The 19,861-nt window shown below is 42.4% G+C and overlaps 1 protein-coding gene across 22 annotated transcripts in view; it reads left to right on the top strand.

Moving 5' to 3' along the window:
• ANK3 (ankyrin 3) overlaps nt 1-19,861 on the top strand; it is a 688,018-nt gene that overhangs the window by 520,407 nt on the left and 147,750 nt on the right. For 21 of the 22 annotated variants that reach the window (XM_049696621.1, XM_049696616.1, XM_049696615.1 and 18 more), the window contains 8 exons: nt 1,961-2,059; nt 7,055-7,252; nt 9,112-9,210; nt 11,702-11,800; nt 14,434-14,532; nt 17,562-17,759; nt 19,347-19,445; nt 19,733-19,831. In XM_049696621.1, the coding sequence (XP_049552578.1) occupies nt 1,961-2,059; nt 7,055-7,252; nt 9,112-9,210; nt 11,702-11,800; nt 14,434-14,532; nt 17,562-17,759; nt 19,347-19,445; nt 19,733-19,831 (990 nt within the window). The remainder of the gene's footprint in view (nt 1-1,960; nt 2,060-7,054; nt 7,253-9,111; nt 9,211-11,701; nt 11,801-14,433; nt 14,533-17,561; nt 17,760-19,346; nt 19,446-19,732; nt 19,832-19,861) is intronic. The other variant, XM_049696619.1, reaches the window with a different exon arrangement.

Below are 19,861 nucleotides of genomic sequence, written 5' to 3'. Positions count from 1 at the left end.
CATTTGGCCTTCAGGGTATACTTTTAATTTATTCTCAGATTTTATTTTATTCTGTTTTATTAAGAAAATGCTGTTTCCACTTGCAAGACAGTTATATTGCTTAACTTTGCTTTAGAAGAGCAAATGTTTTAAATCAACATAAAAGGTAGAATATTTAAACACGCTCAAAATATACAAACCAGCTCATGTCATATTTGCAATTCATATCTCATTTTTCAAGGAATTTTAATTCTACTGAGATTTAGCTAGTAGTTTAGAAATAAGATTGGACCTTATTGATTCTATATTAGGATAATTAGGCTTACTTTCAAGATCTGCTCACACAATCTAGAAAGTGATTTGAATACATTAAATCAACTTTTGATGTATTGTAAGATGTGACTATCCTTGGGGTAGGTATTAAGTGTCAACAGCAGGAATCTTCAAGTTGGGGAACACAGAAGCCAGGGTGTGTGAACACTTCTCCATACGATTTGGAGCCACTTAGATAGTTTTAAGTGAATAAATTTCCACTTCTTCATCTCCCTGTTAATTCTGCTCTCCCACCTATGTTTTAATACAATAGCCCTTCTCGCTAGTCCACTAGTCCGAAGGAAAGGCCTGAGTCTAACTGAGCCACAAGGCCCCAGGGAGCAAAACCTCTGAGGGGAAGGGGAGATGGAGAGGGGGAAAAGGGAAGAGTTGAAAATCCTGGTGTCCTATTAGGAACTCATGAGTCTGGTGATTAGATACGCAATCCTCTGCATATCAAATGCTTAGAAGTCCTATTGCTGCCAACAAAAAGGAAGGACCTAATGGTCCTTATGTCTTACGATGGATCATGGGAAGACATCTTTGATGAAAGTTTATTAAGTGACTTTCGGCATGTCATTCAGGCGTTTAGAGAATTAGCGGCACTGCCAAAACAAAAGTCCAGCTACTTATTTATGCAGGCAAGATGTCTTAGCACTAGCATTTATCAAAACAAAAATGAGGGAAGTATTGATGCTGAACCCTGTCTCATCTTAGCAATAAATAATACTCATTAGCAGATCCATGAACTAGTTGTGAAAAAAATACATCTCATTCAGAGAGGAATTTTTAATAAATTGTTACTCTTGCTTAATAATCGTAAAATGTGTAATATATTTTTGCTGTTTTGATCCATTGTGTTTGAATAATTATAATGCCAATCAGGAGATCTATTTTTGATTCTTAAATAAAGGCTTATGGGGGCTTCCCTGGTGGCGCAGTGGTTGAGAGTCCACCTGCCAATGCAGGGGACACGGGTTCGTGCCCCGGTCCGGGAAGATCCCACATGCCACGGAGCGGCTGCGCCCGTGAGCCATGGCCGCTGGGCCTGCGCGTCCGGAGCCTGTGCTCCGCAACGGGAGAGGCCACAACAGTGGGAGGCCCGCGTACCGCCAAAAAAAAAAAAGAAAAAAAAAATGCTTATGTTCTCAGGAAATCTTTAAACCTTTTTAAAAAGTAAATGTATGTATTTTTGCAGCAGGGAAATATGATACCATAATCAATAAAAAACACTCAAGCATAAAATTATATTACATGAAGATAAAATTATCTGGGGGAAGTGGAATGGAAATAGACACGCAGGAGCAAAAAGGACCAATGTAAAATTTCTGTTACAAATTCCTATTTTAAAGATTTGTGTATTTTCTTAAGTGGTGGAGATCAAATTACTTATAGCGTTTAGATTCCATTGAATAGTCGAAAGGGTAGTGGAACAGTTATATTTTTCAATGTCAGTTTTGTGTGGAATCACACACTTGGCAACTACGTAAACTTATGAAAAATTCTGTCCTCTAGTTGAAAATATAAAATTGTTTTATGAGATACATGCGTAAACGTTTGAAGCTCGCTGGCCCACAGCACATTGGATGCCGCGCCGACTCTTGACCAAATGCACTCGTTTATAGAATTTCCCATCAACTGTAACTGAAGATGTTGCCTTGTTTGGTAGGATGGGCTGACGCCACTGCACTGTGGAGCGAGGAGTGGCCACGAGCAGGTGGTGGAGATGCTGCTTGATCGAGCTGCCCCCATTCTCTCAAAAACCAAGGTAATTTCTCCCCAGGTGTTTGGTCATCACACTGCATTGAGCTTTGAATCCCTTGACTGGTTATTTCACCCAGCCTTTCAACCACATAGAAAATGCCATAGTTTGAATTTAGCAATTAGCGTGGCTCTGTGCACCCAATCTTTGGTGACCCTCAAGATTAAGTTTGGGTTTATGAGGCCTTCAGATGCATGCCCTCTATCACCAAGTCATTTGCGTGTGTGTTGCTTTTGTTTTTATTTTGTTTTGTTTCAGGAACGCTTACTGCTTGATTTTATTCTATGAAACTTTCATAGGTCAGAAATGATTGCTTGTTGGGGAAAGAAAGACTGCAAGATCTACAGTCTAAAGTCTGGGTGCTGGTGCACTTTCTCCAGCCCTTCAGTTTATTTTTTGAGAGTTCACAGACTATTAAAAGGGCCAAGATATCATTTAACTGAAAAAGACTGGAAACTTTGGAAAGACTATACCTTGCTTGGGCCTTTGGAAAAGTTGACATATGTGAAGGGAATACATGATGATGGCCCGAAAAAAAATAATGTTTTACTAAGTGTCTTCTGGATTTTTAAATGGTAAAACCATTTGACAGTATTTGAAAAAGAGAATATTTGTAAATAAATTTGGGGACATAAAAACTACCTCAGAGTCATTACTGTTTTTTTTTAAATCAAACCAGTGATTTTTTGAAGCTATGTTAAGCTTTATAAGGAGCCCTAATTTCTAAATATTAACCAAAAAAACCCCCAAAAGCACGTATTACTCCTGTTTGTACTCTGATCGGTGTTTACTCAACAGCTCTAGTGAAGATGGACAGGGTCAAGGTGGTCTGAACAATTCCATCGCTCATTTGAAATGCAGATTTAGATTGGTGAGCTGTTGGAGATGTTATCCAACAGAATTAAGCAGCCACCATTTTTCATTGCACATGATGACATCTTGGACTTTTGAATGCTTCTCATCTAAACCATTCTATGTGTTATTCTTCCTTTCACATAGTCCATATCTGTCTTCTCTCCATCCCACTGCTATCTTTGAGCTACATCATCTTCCTGAACCATCATAATCACTTCCTTACTGGTCCCCCACTTCCTCACCTGCTCCTTTCCAATCCAGTTCCCATCTTGCAGTCAGAGTGGCCATATGAACTGTCAACCAAATCATGTCAACCTCTTGCCTAAAAAGCCTCCAAGTAATTCCCGTCGTTCTCTTTAAAATTAATTTTTATTTTATCAAAACAGTATAAGCACAATTAAAAGCAAATCATTGTCTCGTCATTCTTCTCCTAGTGTTCATCTCAGTATCTATGTGGCTTTTTTTCCTGAGAAATCTCCTTGACTTTTTTCTTTGATGTTTTTAATATGCAAGAACATTTTCTTGTCGTCTGAGAGCTTCTTTTCTCAAAGCATCCAGTTCTTGTTTTATGGATGCTATACATCCTGTTGCCTTTTGGAGAACATTCAAGGTGACATTTCTTTAAAATTCTTTCTGCCTCTCATCTGTCCCTAACTCCTCAGGTTTCCTTTTTTCTCTTTGTTGGCCTTGGCTCTCTTTTTCATGATGGGGGTTGCCCACGAATGTCTGTACCTGACCGTGTCAAGCACTCACCTTTGAGTGGAAGCTCCGTGAGAGTGTGGGCAGGGCTTCTCTCAGGTGTATCAGGTGGTGGTGGGTTGGAGGGGTCCCTAATGTCGGGATAAATTGCCCTTTTCTCTGGAAGGTTTGGTTTTTTTTGAGGGATGAGTCCTCTCACCTTTTGCCGTGTACATCCAGATGAATACATTGAGTAGGAAAAAGGAAAAGGAGCTGTCATTCTCCTGGTCCTCTGTGCATACCTTAATCATAACAATGATAACAACATTTACATAGTGTTTACTACATACCAGGCTCTAAGCACTTTACATATATTAACCCAGTTACTCCTCACAACAACTCCATGAGGTACTGATTTTACTATTATGCCCTTTTTATAGATGAGGAAACTGAGATCCGAAGAGAGAAAGTAACTTTCTCGAGATGTCTCAGCTAGTGGCAGATCAAGGATTTGAACCCAGGCAGTCTTAGTCTAGAGATCCTACTCTTAACACCTATGCTGTCCTTCCTTCTTCTGTGAACACCTGTTCTCAGTCCTGAGCCTAACCACTGCCCTCTGCTCTGCCCCAGCCTCCACATCCAGAATCTCCAGAAATTAAATTCCTGGTTTCCTGCAAGTTATGAGGGGGCAGTCATCTGGCTTTGCCGGGTTGGAAGGGCTTGGAGACCTGACCACTCCATAGGCAGCTAAACCAATCCTGCTTTTGGCCCCAAGCTTCATCTTTATCCTCCAAGGTACTATGTTTCCATATTGTCTGCCTTTGGGGCGTCTGAGAGGTAAATCCGTTTTCTGTATTATACCCCGTGATATACTGGAGCCTGTTGTGTACATCTCTTTCCAGTTCCATATTCAGTAACATCATGTTGATAGCTTGAAATCGGTCATAGCATAGAGGTCTTTACACCTTGGAAATTGGCAAATGCCATATCTCAGGGCTGTTCTTTAAAGAGCTATTGTGAAACATTTACCAGCACACCACTGATTATACCCCTCAACAGGCACTTAGCTGTCAGCCTTTTCCTCTCTGCTGGATGAGGTAACACTTAAAATCTTTCCTCATATTCCAAAGTTTATAGACATCACACATCTGCTTTTGTTTCCTTTGCCATGTTGTGTGAGTGTGTGGGTGTGCATGCCCTGTGGGTTTTACCTTTTCAATTCCGTTCACGTTTTTTAGTGGAGTTTGTGAAAGGATGGATAAACACGCATGTCACATCTACCATGTTTATCTGGAAGTTGCCCCGCCCACTGCACTGAGAATTCCTTACCAGAATCTGACCACCTCTCTGCCTCATCTCTCCTTCTGGTCCTTACCTTCTTGTAGCCAAGCAGCCTCCTTTCACTTCCTAGAATACACCAAGTTCTCATTTCCCATTCCCTCAGACTGACCTCTCTCAGTCTGTCCCAGAGCTCTGCAGTCTTCACATATCTCTCAACTCAAATGTCATCTTCTCAGAGAGGCCTTCTTAGTTTCTTTACCTGTTTGCTGTCTCTTCAGTGAAATGAAAACAAGAACTTTGTCTTATTCAGGGCAGTACCCCAAGGACCTAAATCAGCACCTGGCACATAGGAGACCTTCCTGAATGAATAGTAAGCGAATGAAGGCATTCTGAACTTTAAGACCGTCTGTCTAATTCTTCAAGACTTTCATCTTTCTGAGCTAAGAAGAGCCGTCACACTGGACCCCTGTTTTTAGCTTGATGACAATGCCGTACATAATATAACCCCTCTCCACACGGCAGATAATCTTTCCTTTCTTCTGGTCCTTCCCCAGTGACCTATAAGTTACCCACTCATATGTGGTTGTTTTGTGTATCATTAGAGAATCTCCTTTTATTGACACAGCCTCCCATTTCTACTCTCCACTGAGTCATTTGTTCTCTCGCATTTTGTTTCTTTGTTTACTTTGTGTTTTCCTCTAAGACTGTATCAAAACATAAAGCGGAGGAATGTTTTGGCAGGAAATAAACAAGTGCATATGCTAGTGGGTGGCAGTATCTCAAATGAGAAATGTTCCCCTCCTTTCCTGCACCTTAGTTTCTACTTTGGTGCAAAATGTTGGAGTGGAATTTTTTAGGCAGAAATATTCTGCTTGAGTGGCAGTGTATGAAGGCTTTAAATTTACATAATTATTTATGGAGCTCTTTCTATATATACAAGGCTCTCTGCTGGGCAATATGGGGAAATTATAACCCATGAACCTCCTGTTTTCAAGAAACAAAAATAGCTGAAATACATGACATGGTGAGTGAACGATGCCATGAGAGTGGCCAAAGGAAGGCTTGCTTTTCCCCCCTTGAACTCTGGTTTTATGTCCTTCAGATAAATTAGGGGAATTTAACTTGGCCCGGAGGGTTCAGAAATGCCTAGTTCCTTGGTGTGCATACTTACTATGTCATTATTTTCAAAGTTCAGTGATGTTGATTTTTTTGGAAACAGAATTTACCATCACTTTTCCCTCCCACGTAGGTTAAACTAGGTTACAGTAATTACTAGAGCCTCTCTTGATAACTGGATTCTCTAGGAACTTCCCAGGCTCCAACACTTTGTCTGCATATTTAAAGGAAGCGTGCCTGGAAAGACTGATATCTTAATACCTTGTTTTTGCCTTCATTAGAAAACATGTGTTGAATGCTAAATGTCACTCCAATCTTTTTAATGGTTTTAGTTACCTTTGACCCCACTCATGCCTTCTCTCAGCTCTCTAAATGAATTTCTTACTTATCCGTATTGCAGATGAGGACCTGTCATTGAGCCCAATTGATTTAAACTGAGGCAAGCATTAATTAGTTAATGAGTTCGTCACAGTCTTGCCTTTCCTCGCCATAGACACATGGGGGCACCAGATTGATGGAAAAGGGCAACGTTTTCCTTTCTACGTTGATGTGAGATGAAATGTGTTGTATTCAGATCTTTTTTCTAAAAATTGATCAATATAATATTCAATATCAAGCATTAATAACACAGGAGCACAAAATAAAAACCCGTCTAGTGAATACCATTCTGTTTCTGCCTTTATTTTATCCTTTTCAGTCTTTTGTTGTTGTTATCAGTACTTTTTTTATTGAAGTGTAGTTGATTTCCAGTTTTCAGTCTTAAGTATTAAGAATTCAGATTCACTGGAAATGCAACCAGTAGTGGACCTTGGTGCAATTCACACTGTTTTTTAAATCAGAAAAAGAAATTATCGTTGAAAATTTATTTTTGATTGATTTAAGAAGTAGGAGGACTAGTTTGGAAAGTAGCTGCAGTTCAAAACAGTTGCCACAAAACCTTTTAAAAAGAGAAGGCATTTCCGTGTGCAAATCTAGGGTTTTCATCTGTTCACATTTGTACTGTATTTTATGTTGGGCATATTCGCATTTGAAAGGTAAAACAATAAACTCTGCTTGTCTTCTGTGTTCCAGAATGGATTGTCTCCACTGCACATGGCTACACAGGGGGATCATTTAAACTGCGTCCAGCTTCTCCTCCAGCATAACGTGCCTGTGGACGACGTCACCAATGACTACCTGACTGCCCTGCACGTGGCTGCCCACTGTGGCCATTACAAAGTCGCCAAGGTTCTCTTGGACAAGAAGGCTAACCCCAACGCCAAAGCCCTGGTGAGTAGCTTAGCTCACACGTCCAGCCTGTGTTGTCTTGCTGACCACGTGCTACCCCTGCACGTAAAGGGATTCCTTTTCAGGAGGTGAAAATGGAAGGTCTAGTTAAGTAAAGTGTACTTCTTGTCAACCTTCAAATGGCCTTCTGGAAAATCTGTAAACCCTTCTATTTCCAACATTAGCAAGACTGGTGAGGCTAAATCATTAACTTCTTTATGGTCACACTCATGATTCTCTTACATAAATAAACCCAAAGACTGTACAAGTACAAAAGGACTGAGCTGGTCAGCTTATCTTCTGGTAGGTAAAGTGATAACTGTGAATTAAAAGTTTTTTCTGAGATCTAAAAATACGAGGCAAAATGATCAGAAAACTTCATCTTAAACATGAAAGGTCTAGGAATTTGTGAGCAGAAATTCGATGTGAGGATGTTAACCATGTAAGGTAATGAAATATCACCTGTCATTGTTTCCTCAAGTTGCGAATCAAAAATTTGGTCTAGTTTGTAGTCTTAACTCCTAGAATGCCATGCTGCTTTAACCTTGAGCTTTGCTATATAGTTTGGTTTTCACAAGGAGATGGTGTTTGTTGTCTTTAGAAAAATAAATGATCCCAAGTTAGTAAGCTGTTTAAATTTAGCTCAGAAGAAGCACTCATGTTTAGGAAAAAAAAATGTCACCAAGTGCTAGGGAAAACGTGTGCGTTTACTAGCAATTTTGCAGTAAAGGCTGTCATCTGATCAACCATTTTAGGAAGGGTCTCTGTTCCCTTGCGGCTCATATGGTCACCTCTGGCACTCTGTGGGCCCTGAGATTTGGAGTGGGCAGTAACGGATGGGCAGAGAGGAGCCCTGCAGACCCCAGGCAGCTCCATCACCATCGTAATTCTAAATGCTTTTCCTGGAGCAGCATTTTAAGGAGCTGTTGACTGGCCCAAGATAGCAAGCATATCTTTGAATTCTGAGAAGGGAGGAAAAGAAATGAGCAGTCATGATTTATTTTTCCACACAAGAAAAAAAGCCTTACGACAGGGTGGGGGCTCTCATCCTCATTTTCCTCTGACTGAAGATTTCACAACATTAGGAGGTTCTGGAGGTTGTGGGCAGTCACCCCTGGATGGACTAAGGCCTGGTAAATGGTCTCAAAACCTCCATAGAAGCACTCGCGGTGACTCTGACCTAAGCTTGCGTGGTGGGCCCTGATATTCTGTAGTTCTCTGTGGCGACAAAAATATGCCCCATGCTCTCTCTCACTTAGTGGGCAGTACAGTTTGGTAAGTAATTTGTTTAAAAAGCAGGTTCTTGTACTAGATTAAATATTAAACCAAATGATCCAACGAATGTTGGATTGTTTAACTTTCTGCTTCCTTGGAGTAAGCACCTACTTGAATCTTAAAACTTGGAAGAAATAAAAACATTTCAGAACAGGTCTTGAAGTTGTTTTTAAATGCAGCAGAGAAGTCACAATGGGCAGTGGTGAAGTTTTGGCTGTGAGGACCAATTTTGGCCGAGATGTTTTTAGTTTGTCTTTGAAATGAGGTAGAGGAGGGACATATTTGGAAAATAAATTCCAGAATAAAATAGTCTAAGAAGACGCATGACCATTTTGCCTTAACTACCGGGAGATTATGACAAAAATTTGCTTCCTGTTCGTGATTAGCAGGGCACCTTGGGTTCCTGGGAGCAGGTAGACTACCTGTGCTTCCAGAAGAGAATCTGTATTCGGTTTAACCCCTCGCTGTTGCCGCTCATTTCCAAATCTTTACACAATGTCACTTTTGCAAAAAGATTTTACCATACACAGTGGACGTAGATCTCAACGGAACGTAATCCAGTAGGTCTGCGTCTTTTTCCCTTGCAGAATGGCTTTACCCCTCTCCACATCGCCTGCAAGAAGAATCGAATTAAAGTAATGGAACTCCTTCTGAAACATGGTGCGTCCATCCAAGCCGTAACCGAGGTGAGAAGAGGAGGGTTTCTGGGGTTCCCCGTGGATAGCCTCAGCAGGCAGAGGCCCGGTGCCCTCCCTGACGACCAGCTCGTTTTGCTGTGTGCGGGTGTCCTACTACTTTCTGAACCCTTCACCCAAGGGGCTGCCAGTGCTTAGGAGAGCAGACGAGAGTGGGAGGAGAGTGCAAATACATCACCATGGCGAGAAGCATAACCCAAACACGTGTGTCGTGCTCAAGGCAGGCGGGGGGATGGGGGATGCCATCACTCCAAGCGTAATTTACATGAAATCCATTCATGCACTGCTCCTCAAATCCTGTAATGCGGTGCTTAGGGGTGGTTTTGCCCACTACGAGGCATTTGTTCATGTCTGGAAGTAGTTCTAGTTGTCACAACTGGATGGTGCTACTGGCATCTAGTGGACAGAGGCCAGAGATGCTACTAAACATTCTACAGCGTACAGCCCAGCCTCCAACAACGAAGAATTATCTGGCTCAAAATGTCACGTGTGCCACGGTTGAGAACCCCTGCACGACATAACCTCTGCATACTGATGAAGTGAGGATGGCTCTCAGGAAACACTCAGAATTAACGGAGCACAGAGTTGCTGAAGTTAGTAAAAGGGTAGCTCTCGGTTTCTTTCATACAAACTGACATAGAACTCAGAGAAGTGACTTATTGGGATCAGGGCTGAGCCTGCAACACTCAAACCAAGCCTGGCATCCACTTCCTTGGGCTGCACTCCCTTTGGTTTGCTCCATATCTCTACACCCTCCACGCGTCACGTCCCTCCCTTTCCAGGCTAGTCCTGTATGTCTTTCAGGACCAGATCGGGGGCTGCCTTCTCCGGGAATCCTCCCGTAACCCTTGGCCTGGGCCAGGAGCTCCTCCTTGGGACCATTGGCACATCCTGTGCATATTTCCGTCAAAGCTCTTGTCCAGCTGGCTTACTTATGACCCAGCCACTCCCCTCCACCCCGCCCCAAAACTACAGGCTCCACCAAGGCAGGCCAGAGTCTTACTGGTGTTAATATACCCGCACCACAGTAGATGCCATAGTAGATCCTTCAGTAGTTTTGTGGAATGCAACCATGAAGACTCTAGGATTCGAAGCTAACATAAAAACTAAGGTCTAGTCCAGTCATTGTTGCTTTGCCTCAGTTTCTCACCTGCAAATGAAGTATTTGCCTTGATTTCTAACACTTACAACTTCGAAATACTAAACGATAGAAAATATTAATACCGATTCGCTCTTTTCTGAGTCTTCTGGCTTTATGGTAGGCATCCAGTTATTTTCATTATAAAATAGTAAGTTTATTCTCAGTGCATGGCAGCCCTTTTTAAAGATCAAAATGGGCTCTGAAATCAAAGATTTTTCACTGGCGTCTGAATAAGTGTCCAGAGATGCCAGCCTGTGATGAGAAGCTGCCACTGCCAGCCCTGTACTCCCTCGGAAAGGCGGCGCAGACCATGTCCTCACAACTCCCCCTGCTGATGGGAAAAGGTGCCGAATTATAACAAAATTCTCCTTCCCCCTGTTTTCCTCAGTTCCCACTATTTGAAGTCTGGGCAACCAAAATTCTACCTCTTCTGTTTTCTATCTTACTTTGATTATATAGAATTCCTTTAACATATTTTTTGACATTACTCAAATTTCTGTTGAAATTAGTTGTCTCCTTCTCTCTCAGCTTTTTCTAGCCATATTAAGTATTTTTTTCCAAATTATGATGTTCATGGTATAAGTGGGATTAAATTCTGAAAAATTGAAAATGCAATCATTTTATGCAAGAAGTACCAGTGGTGGTGGGGGTGTGTGTGAGGGGGACTTTGAAGCACACATGAAAATTAAGGTCTAGTGACCATTGTTCTATTTGCCTTAATTATATCACCTTGATTTATAATAGGCAGAAAGATAAAAATTTAAATGATTGGGACAGTTAATGCTGATCTGCTCATTTCTTAGAGGGATGGCTTTGTGTTTCCACCTTGCTCTTTCACGTGTAATATAATCAGTGATTCTGAGAGCATGGGAGTCCTTACTAAAAGGCCAGAACAGGATCTGAAATACAAGTTGAATTTTTGCTATTGTGTATGTAATCACACAAGTGTCCCCCCCTCCACACACAGACACACACACACACACACACACACACAGTCATATGGATAAGGAAGGCTTAGTAGCAAAGGGAAAGAACCTTCAAGGTATTTCGCTAAATATTTTTTATAGAGCTATATAAAATGTGTGAAATAAATCTCTCTTCTTTAATGGTTATGACATAGGCCTTTCATAATCACGGAACGTGCTTTAGAGACATGATGAATATTGATACGTTTGCCTTATAAAATCTATGACGTCATGGTGATGTCTTGATGTTTTCTGATCTGATCAATAAATTGGTTATCTTAGCCTGGATGGATGGATGGCAGGTAGGCAGGCGGGCAGGCAGACAAACCCTTTTTAAAATAAGCCAACAAACTGACATCTCCCTCTTTTTCCCCAGTCGGGCCTTACCCCAATCCATGTTGCTGCCTTCATGGGGCATGTAAATATCGTGTCACAACTAATGCATCATGGAGCCTCACCAAATACCACCAACGTGGTAAGTATCCTTTGAACAAACTAGGTCTAATTGTGAGCATTTATGAAACTGGAAACGATTGCTCTCAATCTACTTATTTTTGTTATAGGTACATTAATTCCCATTTAACTTGAGTACTTAGAAAAGGGCAGAATTTTGAAAATACCTGTGGTTTCCTTTATTTCAAAGGCAAGATCCATTCGATCACTAGCTGGTCACAGATTGCTGAGACTTAGGGACTGTGTATATTACTACTGAATATTATGCTTTAGAAAATAAAGTTTTGTGGACGGGGAGAGTTTTTTTTCAACAGAAGCATTATGTTGCATGCATGATGGACCTAGAGATTATCATACTAAGCAAAGTAAGGCAGAAAGAAAAAAATGCCGTATGATATCGCTTACATGTGGAATCTAAAATGTGACACAAATGAACTTATCTACAAAACAGAAACAGACTCACAGACATAGAGAACAGACTTGTGGTTGCCAAGGGGGAGGGGGTTGGGGGAGGAATGGATTGGGAGTTTGGGATTAGCAGATGCTAACTAGTATATAGAGGATGGATAAACAACAAGGTCTTACTGTGTAGCACAGGGAACTATATTCAATATCCTGTGATAAACCATAATGGAAAAGAATATGAAAATGAATATATATGTATAACTGAGTCCCTTAGCTATATAGCAGAAATTAACACAACATTGTAAATCAACTATACTTGAATAAAATCTTTTTAAAAATAAGTGTTGCATGTTGAGAAGGTGGTTCCAACACTCTCCTTATTGTGATTTCAAGTAACTTCAAAGTAATTTCTCTTCAGTGTGCTTGACAATGTTATCACAAACCCATGGAACTCAGTTCATTATTGGATGTTGTTGTTTTCCCACACTGAGCATTGCTCTGCAGAACCATGAGACCCACTTCATAGTAAATGTCAGAGGAGTAACTTACCACCCTCGATCCGCATGTGGCCTTTGACATTGCTTTACAGAATTTTAAGTTTAGCAGCATAACAATCTTAGCACCCCAGACCACAAGCATAAGAACACTTGTTGGACTCATGAGCACCAAAGAAATAAAAATAAAACAAGGAACATTCTGGCACAGAAAGGGCAAACCATAAGGTCCTGCGTCCTCACCCTGAGGGTAGGCCCCCGAAAGACTCTGTGTCTTCCAACAGCTTGAGTCAGCACATCCACGTCAGACCAGCTCTCAGCTGAAATGCAGTCTTTCCTGGTACTAACACCAGGAGAGAAGGTTTTCCTTTACAAAGAGAACACTGGGTAACATGGTCACCTACATCCTCAGCACCTTTCCAGGAAACATAGCAACAAGTTTCGTGTGAACTGTATCTCTGCATATCCTTCCATGGAGGTGGATGTCCTATAAAGCAAAGCGATATCTATAAAAAGTAATTTAAAGGTGGGCACTGGGACTTCCCTGGTGGCGCAGTGGTTAAGAATCCGCCTGCCGATGCAGGGGACATGGGTTCGAGCCCTGGTCCGGGAAGAGCCCACATGCCACGGAGCAGCTAAGCCTGTGCGCCACAACTACTGAGCCTGTGCTCTAGAGCCCATGAGCCATGACTACTGAAACCCGCGCACCACAGCTACTGAAGCCCGCATGCCTAGAGCCCATGCTCCACAACAAGAGAAGCCACCGCAATGAGAAGCCCGCGCTCCGCAACGAAGAGTAGCCCCTGCTCGCCACACCTAGAGAAAGCCTGTGCACAGCAACGAAGACCCAACGCAGCCAAAAATAAATAAATAAATATATAATTTTAAAATAAAAAATAAAGGTGGGCATCACTTGTGTGGGGGAGAATATATTTGATTTTTATCACTTTTTACATTTCAATCCATATGTGTTTTCTATGTTGTTTTCCTTTTTTTATTATTACATAAACGAAAAGATCATCTGAATTAAAGTCCATTTGGTGAAAAGCAGCAGAGGCGGGGGAAGTCCGGTGGCAAAGAAAATAACCCCTTGGGATAATGCCCCAAAGGATAATGACCTGTTGAGATAAAGCAGGAAATGCAAACCAAGGGCAAGCCACGTCTGGCCCTTGGGTGTGTTTTGTGTTGCCTGTGCAGCATTTTTGGTTTTCTTTTGTTTTGAACTCTGATTTTTTGACCAGCATTCAAGAAATATCCACAAATATGCAGACTGCCGCTGTGTTTGAAAAATAGGAAGGTATGGCATGATACAGCTGGCATCGCAAAGAGTTACTGGAGTAGCCCACTGACGCCAGCTAGCAGCGCCTCCCCCAGCCAGGAGAAGGCCTGGCCTGTCTCCAGGAGCATTCCCCCATCTGCCCGCTTCACTCGCCTACCCTCCTGCTTGGCCCCATAGCATTTGCCTTTGAACCCCCAGTGAGGCTACACTGTAGATTATTGAGCACGGCTTCTGATCCTGCCGTGCGCTCTGGGCTTACACTGATGGCTTCCATCATGGACCAGGTTCCTGGGAAATTCTTGTGTATTTGATTTCCTATCTTTCCCATTTTCAATAAGGAAGTGCTTGGAACTACTTTTTATTTAAAAAAAAAAAAAAAAACCCTCCATCATCAACTTTATGCAAAGCAAATAGGCCAGTCTTCTTTAGAGCTGCCGTTAAGTTACCTTAAGTTACCTAACGGCTCCTGTTCCCCAGAGAGGAGAAACAGCGCTGCACATGGCAGCTCGGTCCGGCCAGGCCGAAGTCGTGCGGTATCTGGTGCAAGACGGCGCTCAGGTAGAAGCTAAAGCTAAGGTATGTGCCGAGCGTGGAAGTGTTTGCTTCGAGAGAAGAAATGATTTTAATAAAACCTTTAAACATAGGCATGCTTTCTTCCAGGATCACTCTTTTAAAGTAATGAACCACCACCAATGACAAAAGTCTCTACCCAAGGGATATTGAAAACATCCCTTCCCTGTATGTGTATCTACTCAATTATTTAACAAAATGAAATAGAACAAGAACTTCGTGTCCTTGGCACATTGCTCATCCCTAATGGCTTAGGAAACAAACCTAGAATTGGCCCACAGTTGTTTGCACTCTATGGAGAAGGGCTCATGCACAAAGCTTCTAAAACAAGCACAGTTTGGAAGCATAATTGAGTTCTTTTGGTTGACCTAGATGTCAGCTGTCAGAGCCACAAAAGGAAAAAGGGAGTTTGAACTTTTTCTCTGCAAGTTGTGAAACCATAAACCCTGAGACTTGGTCAGAGTTGTTCATGAACATAGAATATAGAAGAACATCAGGGATGAGCTCGTTTGTCTGTTTGTTTGTTTGGGGCCGCACCTTGCGGCATGTGGGATCTTAGTTCCCAGACCAGGGATCGAACCCACGCTCCCTGCATTGGAAGGTGGAGCCTTAACCACTGGACAGCTGGGGAAGTCCAAGGGCTGAGTCTGAATGCGTCATTCTCTGCCTGGCATTTACCCTCCAGAAGAAACTCACTATCTGTCACCGTCTTGATGGTAGTTGGTCTGGTTATCAAAATGGCAGTTTAAAATTTGTTGTTTATTTATTGATGTTTAGCTTTTTTTTCATGATTTGTTTTCAGTGCATGAATAAACTATAATTTACCAATTTTTTTTTTTTAAATGGCAGTTTAGGTCAAGAATCGTAAATAGATATGTAAATACCTCAACCATTTAATTTTAGCCCTTCAATATACATTTATTTGTCATTTAATTACATACTTTGTAGTTTCTAGTTTAGGGTTAAAAGAAGAGAAGACTGAGGCATTTGCAAAGCAGTTTGAGTCCAGGATATTTCTCAACTTTTATAATTTTCCCCCAATCTATTCAGCTCTCCTACCCATATGTAGTTTGACCATAGTTGGCTTTTTGGTTTTGTTTTTTTTTTTTTTTTTCTTTTTTGGCTGTGTGGCATTCAGAACTTCCCCAACCAGGGATTGAACTTGTGCCCCCTGCATTGGAAGCATGGAGTCTTAACCACTGGACCACCAGGGAAGTCCCATAGTTGTTTGTTGGGTTTTTTTTGCGGTACGCGGGCCTCTCACTGTTGTGGCCTCTCCCTTTGCGGAGCGCAGGCTCCGGACGCGCAGGCTCAGCGGCCATGGCTCACGGGCCCAGCCGCTCCGCGGCATGTGGGATCTTCCCGGACTGGGGCACGAACCCGTGTCCCCTGCATCGGCAGGCGGACTCTCAACCACTGCACCACCAGGGAAGGCCCCATAGTTGGTTTTTCATCACCGTCTACCAAGGCTCTCCAAGGCTTTTAACAGTGTCCTTAAAGCCTTTCCTTCGGTACTCATATTTTACCTGTTAACATATTATGTCATATAATTAGTGTAAACATAGTACAAGCTAGAAAAGTACTAGTATAAACACACTAGTGTGGGAACAAACACAACTAGGTCTTTGTAAACATAAAATCCACAGGTGGGTACAAAGGTAGTGGTAACATTCTAGTCAGCAGACTGTAAACCTTAAGTGTCCGGTGTATCGTGGTACCAGCTGGTAGATTTTACAGAGGACCTAGAAACAGAGCTCCGCAAACGTTTTCTGGAAAGGGCCTGATCATCAATATTTTAGGCTTCACAGGATACTGTCTTTGTCCACGAACTCTCAGCTCTGTCATTACAGAGTGAAAACAGCAATAGTACATAATTTAATACATCAGCAAATGGACATGACTGTGTTCCAATAAAACTTTATTTACAAACACAGGTGGCAGCTGGATTTGGCCCCTGGATTTTACTGTTCTGATCCCTGATCTAGAGGATGTTGGTTAAGCAGTTAAGTAGATTGATTAAGAGAGGCTGTACTCTTACCTTTACAAGAAACCTCACATTTTTGAGTGTTGTTACTTATGAAGCGTTTCGCCTAGGAAATGGTTTCACCCACAAGCTGAAATTGACCATAAGATGTATAGTTATCTCATTAAAGAGATAGTATGTATCATTGTTAAGAGCCTGACTTCCATAGCCAGTGGCATCTCCCCTAACTTCTCACACTTCCTACTAGTTACACAGACCCTCTTGCTTTGATCTTGACCTTTGCACAGCAGTGCCCTGTGCTCCAGCCTCTTCTCTCTACTTGCCCTACATAAAGTATTTACCTGGACTTTTTCACATCCCGGTAGGGGATTTCTCTCCAGAGGGCATCTTTGGGCAAACAAGGAAAAGATACCCCTCCAACGTGGGGATAAGGCCCTCAGGGTGCAGGACTTAGGAGTGCCTTGTGTCCTTGGGTGAACTGTCATAAGGTGCCTTCCACTCCAGGCAGATGCAGCCTGGATGACAGCTCGGCAAGCAGAGGATGGGCTGGCTGTCAGCCCCCATCTTAGCTGGGAACCTTCCTCAACCATCCTACACTGCCCTCTCCCCTCCTCCCACTTTTGACTGTGGGAAGGCAGCACCAATAAAATAATTCATTACATATGAGTACATGAGAACTGGTGGAGGTATAATATCCCTCCCAGGTATTTCCGTTTTCCCAGGATACATTCCCTTATCTCCCCCAAAAAGGAGTCATCAGAGGTTTAAAAATTGCTAAAGTATAGCAGGACGGAGTGGGGATAATTTCTAGATAGAACTGCCTTTCACAATTCTCACGCTGATAGGTTACTCAGAGGGTGTTTAAGGTGCTTAGATCTGCCATCCCCACCTTTCTGAAACTTAAAGAAAAAGATAAATGAGGTTCTTTTTAGTATTGAATCAAAGAGTTGAATGTAGCCTCTGATACCAAGCAGTGAAGTTTCCTGTATTTTTCACAGCGGCACCATTGTTTTCTCAGCTCATCAGCCCTGAACTTTTACTTGTCCTATAGGATGACCAAACCCCACTCCACATTTCTGCGCGATTGGGGAAAGCAGATATAGTACAACAGCTGTTACAGCAAGGAGCATCTCCAAATGCAGCCACGACTTCTGGGTACACCCCACTCCACCTTGCAGCCCGAGAGGGGCATGAGGACGTAGCCGCCTTCCTTTTGGATCATGGCGCATCTTTATCTATAACAACAAAGGTATGAAAGCCAGTCTTAGAATCCTGCTGTGTCCCCAGAAAAACATTCTCTTTACGTTTCCTGCGTGGTAATAGGTACAAAAGGTGTACAACAGCAACTCTACTTGGATCCCAGGATTAACTTGGCCCGCAAAGCCCTGTGGTGGGGCAGGGTGATTTGGTGTGTGTGTATATCTTACGTTTCTCAGTACATTATCTTCTGATGAAACCTGATTGATGTCTGGAGTCAGATATTTCTTGCAAGTTGTTTGACAGATTTAAAGGGTGCTTTAAAAACACAGCCACAGATTTCTGTTGCTGAGGCCAGGTATACAAACCACTTTATCAAAGCTCAGTTGGTTAATGCGTTTATAATACTTTCAAAGCAGGAGGTGTTTTTTTCTCGGTTTGTTGATGCTGCTTTTTTTGTTGTTGTTTTCTTTTCTGATTTATAGGTTTTTGTTTTTTTTTTTAATCTCAGCTCTGATGCCTTACAGTAATGACCCACCACCCAGTTGCTTTTCAAGTGCAGAATGCAAAATTTAGAGCTCATTTTTCTTTGATCCTACATGAACTAGCAAGTGTGATAGCAAGATGAACTGGCCCATGGCATGTCTTAGAAAGCTAGAAATTGGTGTTACACCCTTTTTTAGATGTAGAGAAGAAGCATTCATGTGTAATCAATGCAGAAGATAATTACAGTGATTACAAATACTTGGAAAACTATCTGAACAAATGATGACTTTCTCAGAATTCGACCCCTGCGATTCTCTAGGCTCCTCAGTAGACATGCAAGTTCCTGGATCTCATTTAACATGTGAAACAGAGGAGTGGGTGATAGGGTTTTGAGTGTCCTGGCCTTTCCACCATACGAGCTGCCCACTTACTCTAACTGGCTCTAGTCCCATGGGGTCAAATATGTTGACAGCCCTCTAATCCCTGCCTCGTGCTTGGGGCCCTAGCTGTGCGTGGTGACTGACCAGTCGATACCCAGATCCTTGTAAGAGTTGGAAGCAAGAAGAAGGAGCTGCTCAACTCTCAGTATCCAACTCTCGCCTATTTATTGAGATAGAACCCTGTGTTATTGTTCAGTTCACCTGTGGTGGCTAAAGTGTGAGAATCTCTGACTCCTGCCCCTGAGGACTGGGTCATACATACAGACGTGTGTATACGTGTGGCAATAAAGAAAGGGGAAGAGAAAGGCTCCAGTCTGGTGCTGTGGGAGGTTATGGGAGGTCCAGACTTGTCCTAGATTTTTCCAAGCCCTCCAGATCCAAATTGGGCCTGGACCCTATAACCTATTCTTCCCACAATGTGAAATGCCCAGATGGCCCTAGAATAAGCCCCAGATCCAGCTTTCCAACTTCATCCTCGTCAGATACCTGACTAGTCCCCAGGATTAGTGTCTCGTGGCCGAGCCAACAGAAAGAGAAAGATTAAATATGCTGCTCGTCTGTTGAAAAGGGGACTCTTTAACTGTTATCTGCCAGTCTTGGTCCTTAAGTACAGGCTTAACTGCTCTTCACCATCAGAATAATGCCTCAGTTCTAGAAGAGTGATGCCTTTGTGTCATTTCTATTACTCATTATTCTTACGTTTATCGTTTCAGAAAGGATTTACTCCCCTTCATGTGGCAGCAAAGTACGGGAAGCTTGAAGTAGCCAGTCTCCTGCTACAGAAAAGTGCATCTCCGGATGCTGCTGGGAAGGTATGGGGTCATCGGCCAACTTGTAACAGGCCACTCCCATGATAACAAAAAACAAGCGCTTGCTAACATTCACCAACAGCCACCTAAATTATAACTAATCCATATTTAAGTCTCATAGGATGAAGATGACAGCAGAAATAGGAGGTGAAAGCTGGGGTCCAAGTGTTGTGGAAACTGGAATGTAAACTACACTGTGTGTTGTATCCAATGTAATCCCATCTCCTAAATCTAGGCCTCTGACGTTAAGGCGCTTTGACACTGGTTGTTGTTTCTGCACGTGTTTTCAGAGCGGGCTAACTCCACTGCATGTAGCTGCACATTACGATAATCAGAAAGTGGCCCTTCTGCTTCTGGACCAAGGAGCCTCACCCCACGCGGCTGCAAAGGTACCTGTAATGTGACAGCATGAGGAGACT

This window comes from Orcinus orca, chromosome 14 (assembly GCF_937001465.1).
Source record: "Orcinus orca chromosome 14, mOrcOrc1.1, whole genome shotgun sequence".
NCBI lineage: Eukaryota > Metazoa > Chordata > Mammalia > Artiodactyla > Delphinidae > Orcinus > Orcinus orca.
This window is presented reverse-complemented; position numbering and strand designations above follow the sequence as displayed.